This window comes from Bombyx mandarina, chromosome 01 (assembly GCF_030267445.1).
Source record: "Bombyx mandarina strain Sakado chromosome 01, ASM3026744v2".
In the NCBI taxonomy this organism is placed as follows: Eukaryota; Metazoa; Arthropoda; class Insecta; order Lepidoptera; family Bombycidae; genus Bombyx; species Bombyx mandarina.
The window spans coordinates 8,677,287-8,696,264 of NC_143208.1; the positions used below are offsets into that span (position 1 = coordinate 8,677,287).

Genomic DNA, 18,978 nt, shown 5'->3' on the forward strand with positions numbered 1-18,978 from the left:
GCCTCAGATGATGCAAGAAGTGTGGTGTCGTCGGCATATCTCAGGTTCGTTATCTGAACTCCCCCTATTCTAACGCCTCCTTCCCAGTTTTCTAAAGTCTGACGCATTATATATTCCCCATATATATTGAAGAGAATAGATGAAAGATATTAAGCAGTTAATAAACCACCATTATTACACATTTAAGCCTGAAGAAACACTAAATAGACAAAAAAAAACAAATCACACAACTTTACTCCTCGCGTTCCCGCCAAAAAGTCTCGGTTCGGTCAAAGAGTGGAGGGAGTCATAGATTAATATTTAAGACAGGCAGTGGAATACCTATTCATTTGGGGGTGACCAATAAAGTCAGCGTATTAATAACTAGCTAATAAATAGCAGCGGCCGGGGAACTTTTTTAATTATTACCCCAAAATATTTTTGTGTAAGTTGATATTACCCCATGGCGAAGAAGAAAAAAAAACGAAATCGCTTCTTTTTAACATCTTTCATAGCCCCCATGATAATTTTGAAAAGAAAACAATATAAAATTTAATTTAAACATCATTTATTCAATTTATCAATGTAATACCTAGTAATACATAACTGTAATAATAGTAATATATATAATATACAGTTGAGAAAAAAAAATCGCCCCCACAGAAAATATAAGTGAATGATAATTTCTTCTTATTTTATAATTCATAATATGAACAAAAAAATATCATATTATGATATTTTTCTTGTATTAGTAGACGAAAAACAAGTTTAAATTTTATATATAGCCCCCATAAAAAGCTTTTTCAATTTAAATGATTTTTTTGGTAGTCAAAAACACACTGAACTAGTCGGGGACGCAAGACCGTGTGGAGCGATTCGTGATTTGTCGGCGCCGCTCGGAGCCGCTTCGGCTAATCAATTGGGGCACACGATGCCTACAATAAAATACCTGGGTCAATCACCTGAACTTTGTGTTTCCAAATAATGTGTTCTATCTCATTCTCTCGCCGGCTGAATCTTATACATTTATGTGTTTGTGTCTCTATGGACTTATTTTTTCGTTTCGTTTCATTCCGTTTCATCGAGTTTGAAATCACAACGATTCTAAAGAAGTTTCACTTCAACATGTACTTTTATTCACAAAAGTTTCATTTTTACCCCCCCAAATTTCATTTTACCCCATTTGGGGTAATTTACCCCAGTTCCCTGACCGCTGAACTATAGGGTGGCCCCCATACTATGTAATATATTTATGGGATTAGTACGAGAGCAATTCCCAAAGAACATCGTTTCAAATACATTTTTAAAAAAGTGCCTTGGGACGACTTAAATAGTAGAATTGAACGCCAATATATTTTAGAATAGAATCATACAGTAGCCTGCTGAGTTTCGTCTCTCAGCGACTCATGACTCCGGTTCGGTAGTAGACGCACTCGCGAAGTTGTCCTTGAGCTAATATGTTTCCTTTGAAGACGCACGAGCAGCTTTCATCAAATGCCACCTCCTGGCCGAAACCATACTTGTTCTGGAAAGACTGGAAAGATGTCCGGGCCACCTATACTGTATTTTATCCACAGGTTAACCACGAAAAGCTCAAATACTAAACGATCAGCTATTATATGTACTACAATTTACTGGGACAATATTCCATTTTGTCTCAATTCAGAGCGTCCTCCTGTCTGAGTTCAGTCACAACGTCAAACTCATCAGTGGGAGTAGCGCCAACTCGTACCGTCATTCTACTATCCCTAGTAGCAACCTCCGTCTATTTCCTCCATTCTAAGTTTCTGGGATTTTAAAGCGGGTGAGGATTCTTTAGAGAGCCGCTTTATCTATACTGTCCTAGGCCTTAGCAAAATATACATAAACCGAATAAATACTTTGTGCACACTCCCATCTTTTCTCCATTAACTGTTTCAGAGTAAATATTTGGTAGACTGTGTTGCGATTATGTCTGAAGCCACACTAATAATCCGCAATGATTTTGTCTGAATACGGCTCTGGTCTGCTTAGTAAAACTTAAGTAATTTTGTACGCTGTAGGTAATAAAGTAATTTCTCTATATTTACTGCATTTCTTCCGGAACCTTTGACGTACGCTCCGAGAAATAATTTAAATTAGGTGTAACATTGTTTCTTCAAAGTCCGGATGATTTCGGGACACATTTTTTATATTTGAATTATATTATGTACCTAGTAGAACAATCTACATTCTAGAGTGGTAACTTTTTCTACCAACTGCTATTTTGACATTTACTTTGTAGTGCTGAGAATTGAGAGCATAAATTTTTTTTTCCGTCACTTGCGTATGCGATCGATCGCGGGCAAGTTGTCGTGGTTTGTGTGGTAGTTTGCGCTCGGCGGCTTTAAAAATGGCTCTATTCAGGATCACATCTTCAAGACTCGTAGAATTGCAGGTAAATATATTACTCAACTGCCAAATATGTTTTTTTTTCAGTAGTTCAAAAGAACCTATTTATATTTCGCTTCTTCTAACCTTGTTGCCCACATTTTGGTTTCGAAGTTATGTAATGCGAATCAAAACTATTTCGGGAAGTTTTTGCACTGTTTCTCTGTAAGTCTTTCTAAAGTCATCAATCAAGGAGTCAATTGCACTTATATTTGAGTTAACTCAAAACTCAAACTTAAGTTTGCGCGGTAATAGACATGGTAGTCACAATTTAGCGGTTGGATCTTGGTAGATTTATGCCTGTATTACACAACGAAAATGTTTAATAATGTACAGAATTAATTAAACTTTAATTTAAAACAGATTTGCTTTTGAACATAATTTGATGTCTGTTAGGAAAAATTTAGATAACTGTTCAATCTTGTATATAGGTTATGTTCTTAAACAGCCATTTTAGCATTTAATTGGATTTAATATACTTTACCATCAAGATGATGCAAAATAAAAATAAAATATTAGCTTTTTTTTATTTAGTCTACATTTTTTTTTAATTATACAAATCACATGGTTTCTATTAAAAAAAAAATAGTAATTAAATTGATTTGAAATACTCAAGTGAACTTTATTTATTTATTTGATAGACATGCAACATACATTTTAACATTTAAACCCAAAAAAATCCTTAATACTTTTTATTGTTATTAGTTTTGACCTTAACTTACAGATCTGGTTTTATATTGTATTTGAACTTAAAGTACTATTTTACACTTACTATTTTAGTCCCAAGTATGACAAAAATTAAATTACCAATTCTATTACAAATTAACTAATTTCCAATTCATCAGGATATTTTATGTTTTTAACTCAATTATGGTAGCTTGTTCTGTTAGATACCACTACTCCACAAGTTATTGATGTGAAGCCATTACATGATTGGAAAGATGAGAGAGCCATTGTAAAGTTGAACTGAGATTTGAACCATGTTTCAAAGTGAATAGCAGTATTAAATTAGATTATTTCTGGGCCTGGTAACTACCTAACACTAGGTAGACCTTGAAATTTTCTAAAGCTTTACAAAAAATTGTGATTTTTCTTTTGTTGAGTTTTATGGTAGATGAGTGAGTATATGGCTGATAATCAACAATATCAAGTCACAATAATGGTTGTACACTTCAACAATTGTTCTGCTCTTATTTGGATTTATTTCCACTTGATATGTAACCTTTTTATTTTCAATACATTACAATTTACAGATTGAATATGTTGTGACATCGATAATTTTAATAGAGACCGTTTTCATAAAACTGCATCACTAGTATAGGCTATTATATAATTTGAAGTTCAATCGAATTTTATGGATACCAATTTAAGCTTGATCCACATTTGTCACTATCTTATCAACATTATGTGACATCTCTATTATATAAGATTAGGTTTTGTCAAAATTGCAATGATTGATCTACCTGTGATGTACAGTCATGTGAGGTTTGCTTATAGCGTGTGATGATTGCAATGGCCTTATTTTATCTATGTCAATGTTACGCACGGTGGCGTTTGGCGTGATAACCGATGTCACTAGACAGGTCGCACATCCGCGTCGATGATCGCGAAGTACATTTGCACTGACTTGCGAAAACTTCAAGATATTTCAGGCAGTTTTTCTCCATTGCTCTTAAAAATATACATGTTCTTTTTTATTGTTTATTTAAATAATTTTTAAAAGATTCTTGTAGGCTTTTACAGTATACTATATATTTATTTCTTTATGACAACACAATAAAGACAAAAAAAAACAGACTGAATAGAGAAACTTCCACTTTGAAATTTCAAATCAGTTGTAAATGTTTTTTCTCTATAGGCTAGCAGATAATTCGTAACAGCGCGAGTCAGACGTAAAATGCTTTTAAAATACAAATTTGTTAATTTTCTGTAAAAATTTAATAGTATTACAAGTATAGTTACGGTTGGTTCTAAGTAATGTATCAACGATTTGCGTTTTATGTACGACCGTAGGATTATCCATTAGAACATTATCAGTCGACTACATAACATAGAAATGTGACCGATGACATTCACGATGTGTGTCCTCTTGTGCGCACCCACGCTAAAGATAACGCAGGTCAACCCGGCACTCTTCGGGCACACGCCCAAAATGTGTTCAATCCACTATCGCTACATAATAATAATGCTATCGCGATTTTTGATTCGTTACACAATATTATGCGCGTATTGTATTTTAACACCTATAAAATTAAATATTTGGTATGAAAAAATACACCGATAATTACGTTCTTTAATAAACATTTAAAATTCTATTGTATTCAAAAGCTTTGAAAAACTTCGAGTAGCAATAGCGTACTTAAATATGTATGACGTGAACGTTCAAGGTCACGGTTAGATGTGGCTTCAGTAACTACGTTACGAATAGCAGCGCTCTGCCAGTAATTACCCTTATTTCTATGTCGTAATAAATGGTTTCTTTGAGTTAATAAAGAATACCAATAATGACATCTATCGAATTAATCAAATTTGTGAAGCCTGCATGAATGTTTTTCATTTCGAAAATCCACCTGTTATCACGATTAACATCTAATAATAGGTAATAGCAGTAAGATTTTTGACGTCAACGACCGATTAATCTAAAATTTAAAATACAGATCGCATTCAATACCTCTATCTCCATCAATAATCTCTATCAGATATTTATATTCACGGCCAAAAATTACGTAAGAGCACTGTGTACTTTGTTCCTAACATTTAATGTGACCGTTCTCGAGATAATTAGTGTTGTTACAGACAGCTTTGACATTCACTTGAACTGTTGGGACCAGACGGGGAGTGCAACGAATCGATCAAATCGATTAAAATTTTCATTACTCCTGACAACATTCAATTGTTTGAATACTCGAGGCTCTTTCACTGACATAACCTAAACCGTGCGCGTTCGTAGTTTCAAAGATAACGTATAATAAACGATACCGTAAAATTTCAATAGCAGGTTTTTAAAAATGTTATCGCCCTCACAAATCTCCACGAACGAAAGGAAAAGAGCAATTTAAAAAATCTTCCTCTCGTCTTTCGAAAGTCTTTGACTTGAACATATTAACACATTTTATTGTGAGGAAGAGCTGTTCTATCAATAATGAAGTGTTTTATACAATTTGTATATAAAGTTTTATATACATCACAGTATGACTAATAACAGTGGTAATAAATATTTCAAAATATGCTAATATGCAGTTTTTTTAATTAAAATAATGCGATACGAAGTCCCAGGAGACTTATCGTTGCCTAATAAATATAGAAAAAAAAAAATTGTAATTCATAACGAATAGTTTTATGAGTGGATTTATTATGACGGTTGTTTAAGATTCTCGTAGCTAAATCTCAAATGAACGGAAATATACCCTTTATATTTTTTCCATTGTACCTATTTGAGTGTCCGCATGCCAGGAAATTTCAGCGGAGAGCTGAGACTGTCGATTATTTAAAGTTTAGTTTGAGGGTTTACCTGAAGAACATACAAACGTAGTACTCAGCTAAGTAAAAAAAAAACAACGAACTTAGGCGTATTTTAACGAGGTTTTCAAAATTAAAATTAAATACTAAAAATAACTATTTTGCTACCTAAATAATTAGTGTGGGCCATAGTTTATAGTATAGTTTAGTGTTATGTTAAAAAAAACTAGTAAAAAGCAAGTTTTCCCTATACGTTTCAATTATACATTGCAGAAAAAAGGTTAAATGTAGGAAAATGAATAAAAATATCGATTTCCTTTTATCGTTAAGGTTCTGTGGCTCAAGGAAAAACTTCAAAAGTGGGTTTTTACATAACGAGAAGGTTGACCTCATTTCGTTGGCCTTAAGCGCATGCGCCATGTCCTCGTTGAAGGTTTATCACTAAACAGATTCATTATGAAATACTTTGGTCCGGGAATGTTATGACGTATATCCCGTTGCGGTATTTCCTAAAAATGCGGTATTAACTATACTTGAGACCTTAGAACTTATATTTTAAGGTGGGTGGTGCATTTTCGTCGTAGATGTCTATGGGCTCCAGTAACCACTTAACAACAGGTGGGCTGTGAGCACGTCCACCTATCTAGTCAATAAAAAAAAATTAAGTAGCAGGAAATTATTTGTAATTGAGTTTGTATATTTCCACGGAATTTTCCATCAACAACTTACCACGAGACTTGATTTAACGATAGCGTAGACTAGTTATCATGATCATATTATCGAATATTCAAACATGATATGATAAGACATGAATTTAAGACAACACATCCCTTGAAATATAACCTTTCCTTTTTCTAAAGATTTGTAAAAATAATAATACCTACTTTCATTTTAAATAAATTTTGTTCGAAACCCTAAAACGTTTGTTTCGTGACAATATGATATAAAACGATAAGGATATCGATTTACATAATAATATGGGTACGTACTCTGTAAGACTATTTTTAGGTTTGTAGTTTTTCATGTATCTTAACGGTAGGCAGCGGCTTGGCTCTGCTCCTGGCATTGCTGAAGTCCATGGGTGACGGTAACCACTCACCATCAGGTGAGCCGTATGCGCGTCTGCCTAAACGGGCAATAAAAAAATTTACCTTGATAAATTTTAGTTTTGACATTTACTTTTTCATACAAGGTTGAAAAGAGTTCTGACTGCTAGACAACGCCTCGCTCAGCCGTGCTCCTGGCGTTGCTGATACCCATGAGCATCTGTGAACTCTCGCCATGAAGTCGACCACGTGTTCGTCTGTCACGGAATATATTAATTTAAAGTTCCAAAATTACGAAGTTTCATTATCTAATAAATCTTATTTCTATGAGCTATTTAGATACCTATGCAAAATAATGACCGATCATAACGCATAGTGCCACATATAGCTAATCATTGTGAATTATGTTTATTATTAATCAGTGTTATGTTTATTTTGGGCCCATAACGCAGCACGAAATGAAGTTACGTTCAGCCTATTCCAATTAAGGCTTAAAAAAAGATATTCTATAGTAACTAAAACTATCATGTTTCGCCTTAAATTGTAATATTGTATTTATTTTCTTTGATACAGAAAGCATGTCCGACTGCGACAGTTCTACTTCGAGGTCTAAGCGCTGAACAGACGAATTTAAAAAGTATTCTCCAGGAAAAGATTCCCAAGGAACAAGAGAAGATCCGCGAATTCCGAAAGAAGCATGGTTCCACTAAAGTCGGAGAGGTCACAGTTGATATGGTAAGTTTCATGTGATCTGTTATATCCGTTCGAACTAGAAAGAATCTGTCATTAAACATGCACTCTAAACAGTAGTTAACCGACCACGTTCAATTACCATAACCGAAACGAACAACTCTTCGAAGAACCCTCGGCTACTAGGAATTGATGCTAGAAGAAGAAATTTGAAAGATGCGAAACGATTCATGAATGACCTTTGTATCCTGTGCATCGTCAAGTAAATACAAGGTCACAATAACGAAATAAAGTCTTGTATCACGTTGTAATGCGTACTAAAAAGCGTCCTTTTGTTTGGATTTACATTGGTTTATAGAGGAATTTTAGTTCTTTTTATATTTTATATCGCCTGTTCAATAGGGATTGCTCTGAGGATTTTTTTGAGATGATTTCGTCATCTCGTTTTTACTATCGCACCGCCCGCCATCGGAGCAGAGTTCATTCATACTATCTAAAACCATTGCGTTCATCCAAAGGGGGTTTTCAGAAATTTTGACATTTATTGACAATAAACAAAACAAAAATGTATTTGAAAAGACCATAATACAATACAACTTTTTGGGTAATTCGCTGTATAGTTACATAAATGAGGATAATGTAGGAGGTAATGTAGAATTACACAAGTTCAACGACTCACACATTCACTTTTACTTTAATTATATATTTAAAAGAGAATAATCCTTGTATTTATATGAGCAAAACGTAGTTCAACGAACTATGCATATGACCCTCTATGAGGTCAAGATCGGACATTGAGTGGACACAGCTCCGTAATCCGATCGCATAACAATAATGTCATCGAATTTTTTTTTTTTTTATTTTTTTTTTATTGCCTTTGTAGGCAGACGGGCATACGGCCCATCTGATGGTGAGTGGTTACCGTCGCCCATGGACTTCAGCAATGCCAGGGGCAGAGCCAAGCCGCTGCCTACCGAAGCCTACCTAGCTTTTATTACACGATATCACTGTATATCTTTGCGTTTTTAGTTAAAAATATTCTAAAACTATGTTACTAGATGTACGGTGGCATGCGTGGAATCAAAGGTCTGGTTTGGGAAACCTCTGTGCTGGATGCCGATGAAGGAATCCGTTTCCGTGGTCTATCCATCCCTGAGTGCCAACAGCAACTGCCTAAGGCTAAGGGTGGAGAAGAACCACTACCCGAAGGTCTTTTCTGGCTTCTCGTCACTGGCGATATACCCACCGAAGCGCAAGCTAAAGCGCTGTCTAAAGAATGGGCGGCGAGGTAAATTTATTAAAATTTAATTTAATTATTTTAATCAATGCTAGTGTAAAGTCCGGAGCATTTCGATTGAATTACTTTTAAATAAGAATAGACAAATATAGAACATAAAAATGTTTCGCTTCGCCTCTTTAATGACTGTCATTTAGGGCCAACAGTAATCAATTATAAATATTTGTCCACTTATCGTTGTTCTAAAAGTTGTTTGAATATTTGATTAAACATTATATTGACGAATGTTATGAATCGTCGCATATAATTTGAACATTTAATTTGACTTATTCAATAAAATATTAGACATAAATGATAAAAACGGAAATGCTTATTGTGATAATGAAAAGAATTAATGTAACAGACGTATTCGACGATCTCATTTGTGTAACCAAGTGCAGTTTGACCTTCAAGTTTTAAAGCGACTTTTTCGCCTTCACTGTGTTTACTAACAATGACCGTTGATCTGTTGCAGACGTTCATGAACATTGTAATGATTCTGCAATGAAACACATTGTACTGCATTTTATTGGTTTACAAATAAGATTTGCAATGTGTGTTTTTTTAATATAAGTTCCTTTGTACTTTAGGTATTGTATTCATTTTATTATTATTCTAAAGCTTGATGATGTCATCAGTTTAAAAAAAAAACGCTTAAGTCATTAAGTATTCAAATAATCGTTTAAATTTCCGATGTTATTGACACAGTTGATGTACTCATTTACATAAATGATTGTACTTTAAGAAATGATACTAGATACTATTCAATTATGTATCCTGTGTAGAGGCTCAAGTGGTATAATGAAATTAATTTGTATTATGTACCTCGCAGGGCGGAGCTACCGGCTCACGTAGTGACAATGTTGAACAATATGCCCGGCAAACTGCATCCCATGTCGCAGTTCTCGGCTGCCGTCACCGCACTCAACAGTGAATCTAAATTCGCTAAAGCCTACTCAGAGGGCGTGCACAAATCCAAGTATTGGGAGGTACGCTACTGCAATTTTATGACTACCCACACTCTGAAAATTATTTATGTTTCACACTGGAGGATTCAACTTGATGAATTGATTACTAAAACCATAAGTATTTATGCTTAATGAAGCAACTGAATTATGTTTTAAGTCTATGTTAAAGTAATTAATTATATCCTCTTCAGCTACGAGAATGTATATTTTATTACCGACTTTAATTCAAGATACATTCTGAATCGTAACCTTAACATGTTTATAGTTGTCTTCGCTTAGTGGACGAAATTTGACCATAATCATTGATACTTCAAAATTTAGATTAATTTTATGTATAAGTAGGTAATTCGAAATTTACACAATATCGTTTTTTATTACCGTATTTCAATAAACGTGGGCCGATGTTTTAATAGCTTTTTCACAAAAATATGTTTGTCGTTCTTTGTTAGCTAACACTCCTCGAAACCACCACTGGATAATTCCCAAACTCTACCTTCCTGACCAATTAAGCTTTTGTAGAGCTTTAAGTCTAGTCAGTTATTTTGTTGCAGTGTAAAGTTTGAACAGAATGCTACTCGTTAAAATGTTACTCAATAGTCAAATATATCCTGACCATTTCTATTCACTCTATTGAATTTCTTCGGATTCTTGCCTTCGCTACTATGATATTCTAATTACTACGAATACTACGCGGAGGGCCATTCCATTATACATACTATCTAATAGTCTAGTACACAAACGTTCGGCAAAACCCAAGCGGATGGAGTTTCAAAAATTATTAAATTTGGCTAAATACTTTAGGTAATACTGAGTTAGCATTTCGGTTTCCTTTATCATTCCATTCCAATTTAATATCAGAATAATGTTCATTACTGATGAAAGATTGACGCGAAAATGAAATAAATACGAATGAAAATTAAAAAGATAATGACAGCTTCCATATTAAATAGTAGAATTATTATCGTGTTCATTGTAACAGTATTTATGGTCAGTCTATATACATATTTATTATTATGTTGTTAAAGTGAAATCTTTACTGTAACAATTTTAGGTTATCGAGCTGCTTTATTGCCTCCACCTCCATCCAGCGAACGATTACGCCTTTGAATTCGATCAATTGGTAATAATACCAGATAGTTTGCAACAAAATAACAGGCAAATGTTCATATTTTACAGCAATCTGCTTATGACTGACTCACCGTGCCGTTGACGCATTTGTATGATACGATACGAATGCCATAATTCAAAAATTATTTTCAATGTTTATATTATGTTGTGTTATTTAATGTTCAATTGTAGTTTCAATTTATTGCAGGATGAGTAGTAGCTAGGAGCATATTGAAAAGTAGTTTAGCAAAGCTGTTCTAAGCGAATTCAGGTTAAGAATCTATAGCGTAAGAAATTTTCTAACAGAAAAATGTATTTTTGCTATTGTTACTAAATAATAATAATAATAATCATCGCCCTACGTCAGTATCTCTGATGCAGTAACAAATAAAAGACAAAAAAAAAGTCTTTTATTTGTGAAAAAAAAATGTGCAATTTCCGCAAGAAATCCGGTGCTGTCATCACGATGCGCACAGCGGTACAGAAGTACACGCGCGCTTGTCACGTGCCCGCGTGGCATTGTACGTAGTTTTTTTTTTTCTTACCTTAGCTGATAGCCTTGAGAGGCTATTTCAGCGTAACCTTAGCTAGTAGGTGAGCTCATGGGGCTTAAACCGGAGTGATGCTAACACTGACCCTAGCAAGAGCCGTGCTCCGCAAAATCTACCACCGGATCGGAAACGCGACCCACTGAGAAGATCCGGCGAAAAACTCAGTGTGCTGTGTCTGTGGGTTAAGTACGTAGTTCCAATGGCCGGTCCTTTTTATCTGCGAAAAACCTGTTCTGTCACGCGCTGCGACCCTGAGGGCCATTTCCTATTATGAGAATTTGTTCACGATTTGCGATCCTGTCATTAGATGTAAAATGTCCAGCTTGATTATAGGGTGTCGATCCTATGAAAAGTGGCCCTCCTCATTGCTGGGCATCGTGATGCGCCCGCTTGTAACCTATTTTTATAATTTGTAGCCACTTGTCGGTCAGTGGCACAGTGAAGTGCGTGGCTCAGTCTCATGTCCAGACACTTGGCCACTCCATCTTTTTCGGCTCCGAGTGGTACGAGTTTTCTAAAGAGCCACAATATTAAGAGTTCTCTTTAAAAAAATTTTGAGCGTAATGAAAAACATGAATACGTAATGAAACGATGTCATTCATTAAACGCAGCTCTCCAATTTTACCGGCAGGCTACCCGGCTGTGGCTTGGTAGTGTGGCTCAGGTCATTGTCAATGTCCACGAGCGAAGATGACTATTAGCAATCACGTGCGCTATCGGTGGCAATAAAATGTATTTAAGAGTGTAATTCTATGAAACAGTACGTGTACGAAGACACGATGAACCTTATCGCGAAACTGCCCGTGATCGCCGCCACTATCTATCGCAACGTGTACCGCGATGGCAAGGGCATCGGCGCCATCGACGACAACAAGGACTGGTCCGCGAACTACTGCAACATGCTCGGCTTCGACGACCCGCAGTTCACCGAACTCATGCGTCTCTACCTCACCATACACAGGTAACTATAACTTACTAGTAGTGGTCGCCCGGTTGTCGAAATTCGACTATAATTGAGTCGACTATTATCAAAGCCGGCAATCTGACTTTTGGATAATTATTGGTAAATCAGAAAAACGAATTATTGACTTTGTATTCTATTGGCAGTCACAAAACTCTTCGGAACGACATCTTAGATAAATAACAGGTTAACTATTAACCTTTATTTAATGCAGGTTTTGAACCATATTCTTTGAAGGAGACGATTATATTCAAATCAATCTGTATTGACATATCAATAACATTTTTTTGTCCAAATGCACAGATTGCCACCTTTGATAATAGACGACTCAATTATCTTAAATTCTAACTTTGAAACATTATTAAGGGTCTATTGTCAAAGACTATCATAGACCTCTATAATAACAAATTCCACCAAGGCTTGAGAATTAATAATAATTAATCTATTCTGAATTTGACCACAGACTTTAACAATAAACAAAAGAGTATGCATGCGTGTGTTTGTCAAATACTTGGTAGTGTGTGTAATGTTTTATTTTATTGATTTAATGTATTGTATATCGCATAATTAAAAAAAATTGCGTGCTGCATTCCTTCACTATATTCTGTATAAGTATAGGAAATTTCATACTCCTCCGCCCGCGTAATTTTATAGATGTCTATGGGCTCCAGTAACCACTTAATACCAGATGGGCTGTGAGCTCGTCCACCCATCTAAGCAATAAAAAAGGGGTACAAAGTTTTTGCTTCACGTATTAATATATAGATTTATGACGTCATCTATCATTGTTGTTAACTTATTTTTTGTTGTTATTTTTTTTCAATACTTCCCATGATGGAACTGTAATAAGAACACAATAGTTTTGTCCTCTATTAAACATTGGTTTGTTGCTTTCATCATTGCATTTTCCTTGAAGCTGTGCGTATCTATTGTTTAACGTATCAATCATAATTCTAAATTAAATAATATTTCGTTAACAAAATTATGTGGTATTTTGTGTGCTTGTGTTTTGTTGCTACATGTGTCTAATTAAAAATAATAATTTGGAATGAAGTTAAAATTTTTGCTCTCAATAGTATTTGTTGTATATTAATAAACAATACTTTTTGTGGTAAACTATTTGAAAATATTGTAAAAAAACAATACTGTTAGCCCCCCTCGCAAATATCACATACTCTATGCGCTAGTTTATATGTTTTTACAAGCAACTAAATTTGTGTTAAAAACGATTGACTTTATAATACGCCTCGCTTCTCACGCCGAGCGAACGTTTCCAAATCATCAAAATTTAAAGCTAAATGCGAACTGCGTGAAAGATTGTGTGATTTACACGATCATTGCTAACAATAAAATCCTTTCCAAGGTTGCGAAATTTGCGACGTGTAACCTAATACTGTATATTTAAATTTTCCGTTAATAAACTGAACACGAGTTAGCACGTGTGTCACTAATGTTCTGAACAACTTTAAAATATTTATGTATTCGTAAAAACTTTGAGTATTCGTTTGAATGATATCATTCGTAGGTGTATTTTTATTGTTTAATTAATAGAGTAATAGTCATCATCATTATTAAAACATTAAACTAATTATACCACGTATTTGATGATAATTAGAATGAAGCAGAAGTATAAAATTCTTGATAAATAATTACTGCGAGAAATGGGTTCGAAAATATACAGAAGTAGTAACCTTTATACAATCGACTGGTTGTGAGTAACTTGTCAAACTCCCATTATCACATACTGTAAAGATAAGAAGATCCGTAATTTATTCTTATCTCAGAAAATATTTCACAAGTGATACTATAGAGCTTGTGTCTGTGACATATTTATTCATTTTATGAAAGCAACGAATGATTTTAGAAATAGCATAACTAGATATTGTTATGAGTAAAAAAGGAGCTAACGAAAACACAAGCTAAATAAAGTTGAGTTTGAAGTTGATCATGACCAAACAGGAAGTGTTTACAAAGATATTGAGGCTGTGAAGGGTGACACGACATGGAACTTCGCATTTAATGAATTTGATTGAACAGAAATTAAAGTATAATTCAAACTAAAACGTTCTTTGATAAAAAGATTAAAATAGTATCACATTAAAATACAAGTACATAAATCATGGTTATCATACGAAAAAAAAAACTAATGATATAAAGATAGTTAATCTAAATAATAAAATTTAATCATTACTGATAACATTGTCTGCTTTGCACGTGAAGCTTTGTATTAACAGATGCGTTTGAATTAACATATACATGTTTTAAAAAATCTTTTAGTGATAAACGAAGATAGTCCAGTTAATAACAATATGATTGAAACTAACTAAGTATTTTCAATGTATCATATTTTGTTAGTGTTTAATTTAATTATGAGATGAGTACATTATGAAACCAATCAGCTTATTTATCAGCTGACGAAGCCCTTCTAGTGTTTATTAGTAAAAGGAATGTAGACACCGCGATGTGAATACCGTCGCATCCTGAGGCACGAGATCATGCTCTTAATAGTTCAAAGTCGTTACCTAAAGGAATGAATGCCCGTTATACTTCGTATCATACGATGCGTCTATTTTGATATTCAAATCCAATAGGGATGTACCAATTGTTCTCAAGAAATATCTTTAGTGTATAGTAATACGTTTCGGTTTGAAGTGGGGCAGCCGTTGTAACTATACTGAGACCTTAGAACTCATATCTCAGCTGGGACTAGGACTATGAATATCCTATCTATTCTGCTGCGCTGTCACGTGTTCCTGTTTGAAGGGTGGGACAGTCGTAATGCAAAACAATTGAGATTTTCGGTCTCATGTTTCAATATTGGTGGCGACAATAAGACAAAAAAAAATTGTCCCGTCGAGGTATAGAGAATTGTAACTGGACCGAACACCCAGCGCCACAGATGCTTAACAACTATGTTAAGATTTTTATATAGTAGATCGGCTAATTCACAAGTACATAAATTTCATATGGCATAACTTTTAAGACCTATTTTTAGCAAAGGCCAAGAGCTTTGCGCGCTGCGAATTTTATTATGGGAAATTGTTGAAAACAAATAGTAAACATGGTGTTTCTTTTGTCCATAGTGACCACGAGGGTGGCAACGTTTCTGCGCACACTACGCATTTAGTGGGTTCTGCTCTTAGTGATCCTTACTTATCTTTCGCCGCTGGACTCAATGGTCTTGCTGGACCACTTCACGGCCTGGCTAATCAAGAGGTATGGATTGTTGCTATTTTTAATGAATTTTGTGTATATCCGACCCAAACGAGACAACCCAAAGCCGCTCTCGCCCGAAACATGTAAAATATATTAAATATTATAAAATTATGTAAATGGGAATATATATTATAGATTTCAGGCCAGAGTGCCAATTCATTACTTTTGCCAATAATATAATTGTTTATGCAGGAGCTGCATGTGGTTCTCACAATAATTAAATTACAAAACATTTTTTTTTATTAAACACAATAGTGAAAGTTATCTGTATTATTTACTATATTACTTACTTATTACTAGTTATCTATATTTATTGTACTGATTCTTTTTGAAATAAAATCTAGGCATGTCCTGTAAAATAAAAATATAAATTTGTTATGTTATAGGTACTGGTATGGCTCGAGAAACTGCGCAAACAAGTTGGTGATAATTTCACAGAAGAGCAACTCAAAGAATTCATCTGGAAAACACTTAAATCTGGTCAGGTTGTACCTGGTTACGGTCACGCAGTACTTAGAAAAACTGATCCAAGGTTAGTGTAAATTAATGAATAAAATTAAAGCTTGCACACAACTGCATTACGTACAGTACTCGCCAAACATGTTGACAATTTTTCTATGTGCAGAATTTTATTTAGGTTTATGTGGCGGTGTGCGAAAAATCTATACAGTGGTCAATCGGCTGACCCCCTGACTCTCGCCCTACGTTTACATTTCACTTGCTCCTAAAAGCACACTCGCACAATAATCGTTTGTCATTATATCGCAGCTGCTGTAAAAAAAAAATTAAGTTGCGTTTGTTGTTATTCCCTCTTTTTTTTTTGTTGAACTTCTGATAATTATTATGGGTTAAAGTATGAAATTTATTTAATCGAAATATCTACCATTATTATCTATATATTGCTGCCATTTTTTAAAAGAAAAACCTCATAGATATCGTTTGATAAAAGTTTTACTCAAGAATCTCAAACCATGAAGGTTCTAAGTCAATTCGATGCACCTATTACAATAGAACGGTAATTTCATACTTTAACCCCGATTATAATTATTATTAATTTTTAATTTAGGATTTTTTTTTACAAATTAAGAATAAGTATTTTATACGCTAATGTACCTGCGCGGATCTCTTCCTACTTGGCCAACTTTGTAGAAGATGTTTGCAGGGATCCCTAACTACTGTTACTTCACAATTCTATCTATTTGTGTGCAGATATACTTGCCAGCGTGAGTTTGCTCTTAAGCACTTACCCAATGACCCATTATTCAAGCTGGTCGCTGCTGTTTACAAGGTTGTTCCGCCGATCCTCACCGAACTTGGCAAAGTCAAGAACCCATGGCCTAATGTAGACTCCCATTCGGGAGTTCTTTTGCAGGTAAGCATGTAATTAAAATTTTAGGGTTTTTCATACATTAATCTTTCAATTTTATAAGTTATAACCTCTTAAAACTCTTTTTTTTACCAAATAATTCTGGTTATTAAAAACATACTATTTTTTATATTTCAGTATTATGGTCTGAAGGAGATGAACTACTATACAGTAATGTTTGGAGTGTCCCGAGCGTTGGGTGTTCTCGCTCAGTTGATTTGGTCCCGTGCGCTCGGACTTCCCATTGAGAGACCAAAGTCGCTCAGCACGGAGATGCTTATGAAACAAGTCGGGAAGTAAATTCTAAATACAACAATAAAATAAATTTTAATGGGTTTTCAATTAAGGATGCTCGAACTTTAATAAAAATAAAGCCATTTTTGTCTGCATGAGAAATTATTTAGTTGTATTTTGGTATTGGTTACACCTTTCTCTCGCTAAACTGTCATAAAGGTGCCGGCCTTGTTTTGGAACAAACTCGGTCCTGTATTTAATCCAAGTAAAATAACGAATTGATTTTCCTGGATTTCTAAGTATCATGTTCGTTATTCCTACAGTACACTTACAGAGATATTTTATTAAATATAATTATTTCATTGTTTGCAGTCAACTTCAATTGAATTTGTTATAATTTACGAGTGTGGCATAGTCCTCTAAATATATTCCATAGGTATATACACTAAACGAATTTATGATGCTATTTAATATCTATATCATCCAATAATTTGGAGAAATTGTTCAATGCTACATTTTCATTATGATTTAAACAAAATATAAAGCTACAATACAGCTTCATTATACAGTCAAAGTTCGAACGACCCATTTGGAAAACCCTTTAAAGAGCAAGTTAAAGCGTATTTCATCAGCGCAAAAGCTCTACGCTTTGAATAACTGGATGCAGTTTGATTCATATAACACCAGTAGTCAATTTCAGAACCTTTCGTAGATATTTCAAAAAAATAACGAAATTATTCATTATTTATCCTTAAAATTTAAGTAATACACTACATTGTGAATTAAACAAATTTTAACTAACGTGTACTAATAGGTCCTATGTTATAGATGTTTTATGTACTTATTGCTGTGATGTATTATTTATGTGTTAATATTAAATTTACTTTAATCATTAATTGTAGTAAATCCAGGGATATGTAATAAATTGACTAGAATGGTGTTGTGACTCAACTGCAATTTATAACATAGGTGCCAGTAATGTCGGAAATTATCGAAATCCTCGGAACGTACATATATATTTAGATTTTGTTTGTAGGAAATCTGGTAGTAAATAGAATCCAGTGTGCTGTGCATACTGATTGTAGTAAATTAATATTTGTTTTTAAATCATCTTTAACCTAAACAATACCTGCTGCTGCTTCTTATACAGTATTTTTCTTGTTTTATAAATTAGCTTCAGTAGAAAGTCAATTACATTTGCATAAAATATGTGCAAAAATGACTTCTAGAACTTAGAACTGTAGTCTGTTCCACAAGGGAACGGCAAATACTTCGCAATACTTTCCGAAAAAACTCTTCGTTGATTCATTTCTTGTCAAGTTACCAAAGTTTAAAGTTGTCAAATGTATAAGGATTTATACAAAAACATCTTTAAAGTGTTAGATTTACACGACAAAGCAATATTAACAATGCCAACGTTGAAATGTAATTTAAGTTGGATTGTTGATATAGCTGGGATTTTAGTTACGTACATTTTGTTGTCATCATTCAGTAAAGTTTCATTTATTTATTTGTAATTTTCGGTATGTATTGTATGGCGTATGAATTTGGTATGGTAATTGTAGAGGCGTCGCTCATTGCGTACGATTATCGTGTCGTAACGATTTAATAATTTGACAATACTAAAAATAAAATGGTATGGTTATAGTACAGTGCACTTTTATTTTAACAATTACCTTCTTACGTCACTTTTATTTTAATTCATTACTATTTGGG

General features: G+C 34.0%; 1 protein-coding gene across 1 annotated transcript; it reads left to right on the plus strand.

Moving 5' to 3' along the window:
* Window positions 1-2,068: 2,068 nt before the first annotated feature.
* Window positions 2,069-18,912, plus strand: kdn (citrate synthase). The gene is made up of 9 exons (XM_089728979.1): window positions 2,069-2,395; window positions 7,467-7,628; window positions 8,642-8,871; window positions 9,692-9,848; window positions 12,247-12,446; window positions 15,530-15,662; window positions 16,049-16,194; window positions 16,872-17,034; window positions 17,167-18,912. Exons 1-9 carry the CDS (start codon window positions 2,351-2,353, stop codon window positions 17,326-17,328), a joined length of 1,398 nt encoding a protein of 465 aa, XP_089585105.1. The 5' UTR covers window positions 2,069-2,350; the 3' UTR covers window positions 17,329-18,912.
* Window positions 18,913-18,978: the final 66 nt, after the last annotated feature.

Excerpts from the sequence above, each read along its gene's own strand:
- kdn (XM_089728979.1), top strand. The coding sequence starts at position 2,351 with ATGGCTCTATTCAGGATCACATCTTCAAGACTCGTAGAATTGCAG. Across the intron at positions 12,447-15,529 it reads CTCTACCTCACCATACACAG|TGACCACGAGGGTGGCAACG; the intron begins GTAACTATAACT and ends TTTTGTCCATAG. Across the intron at positions 16,195-16,871 it reads CTTAGAAAAACTGATCCAAG|ATATACTTGCCAGCGTGAGT; the intron begins GTTAGTGTAAAT and ends ATTTGTGTGCAG.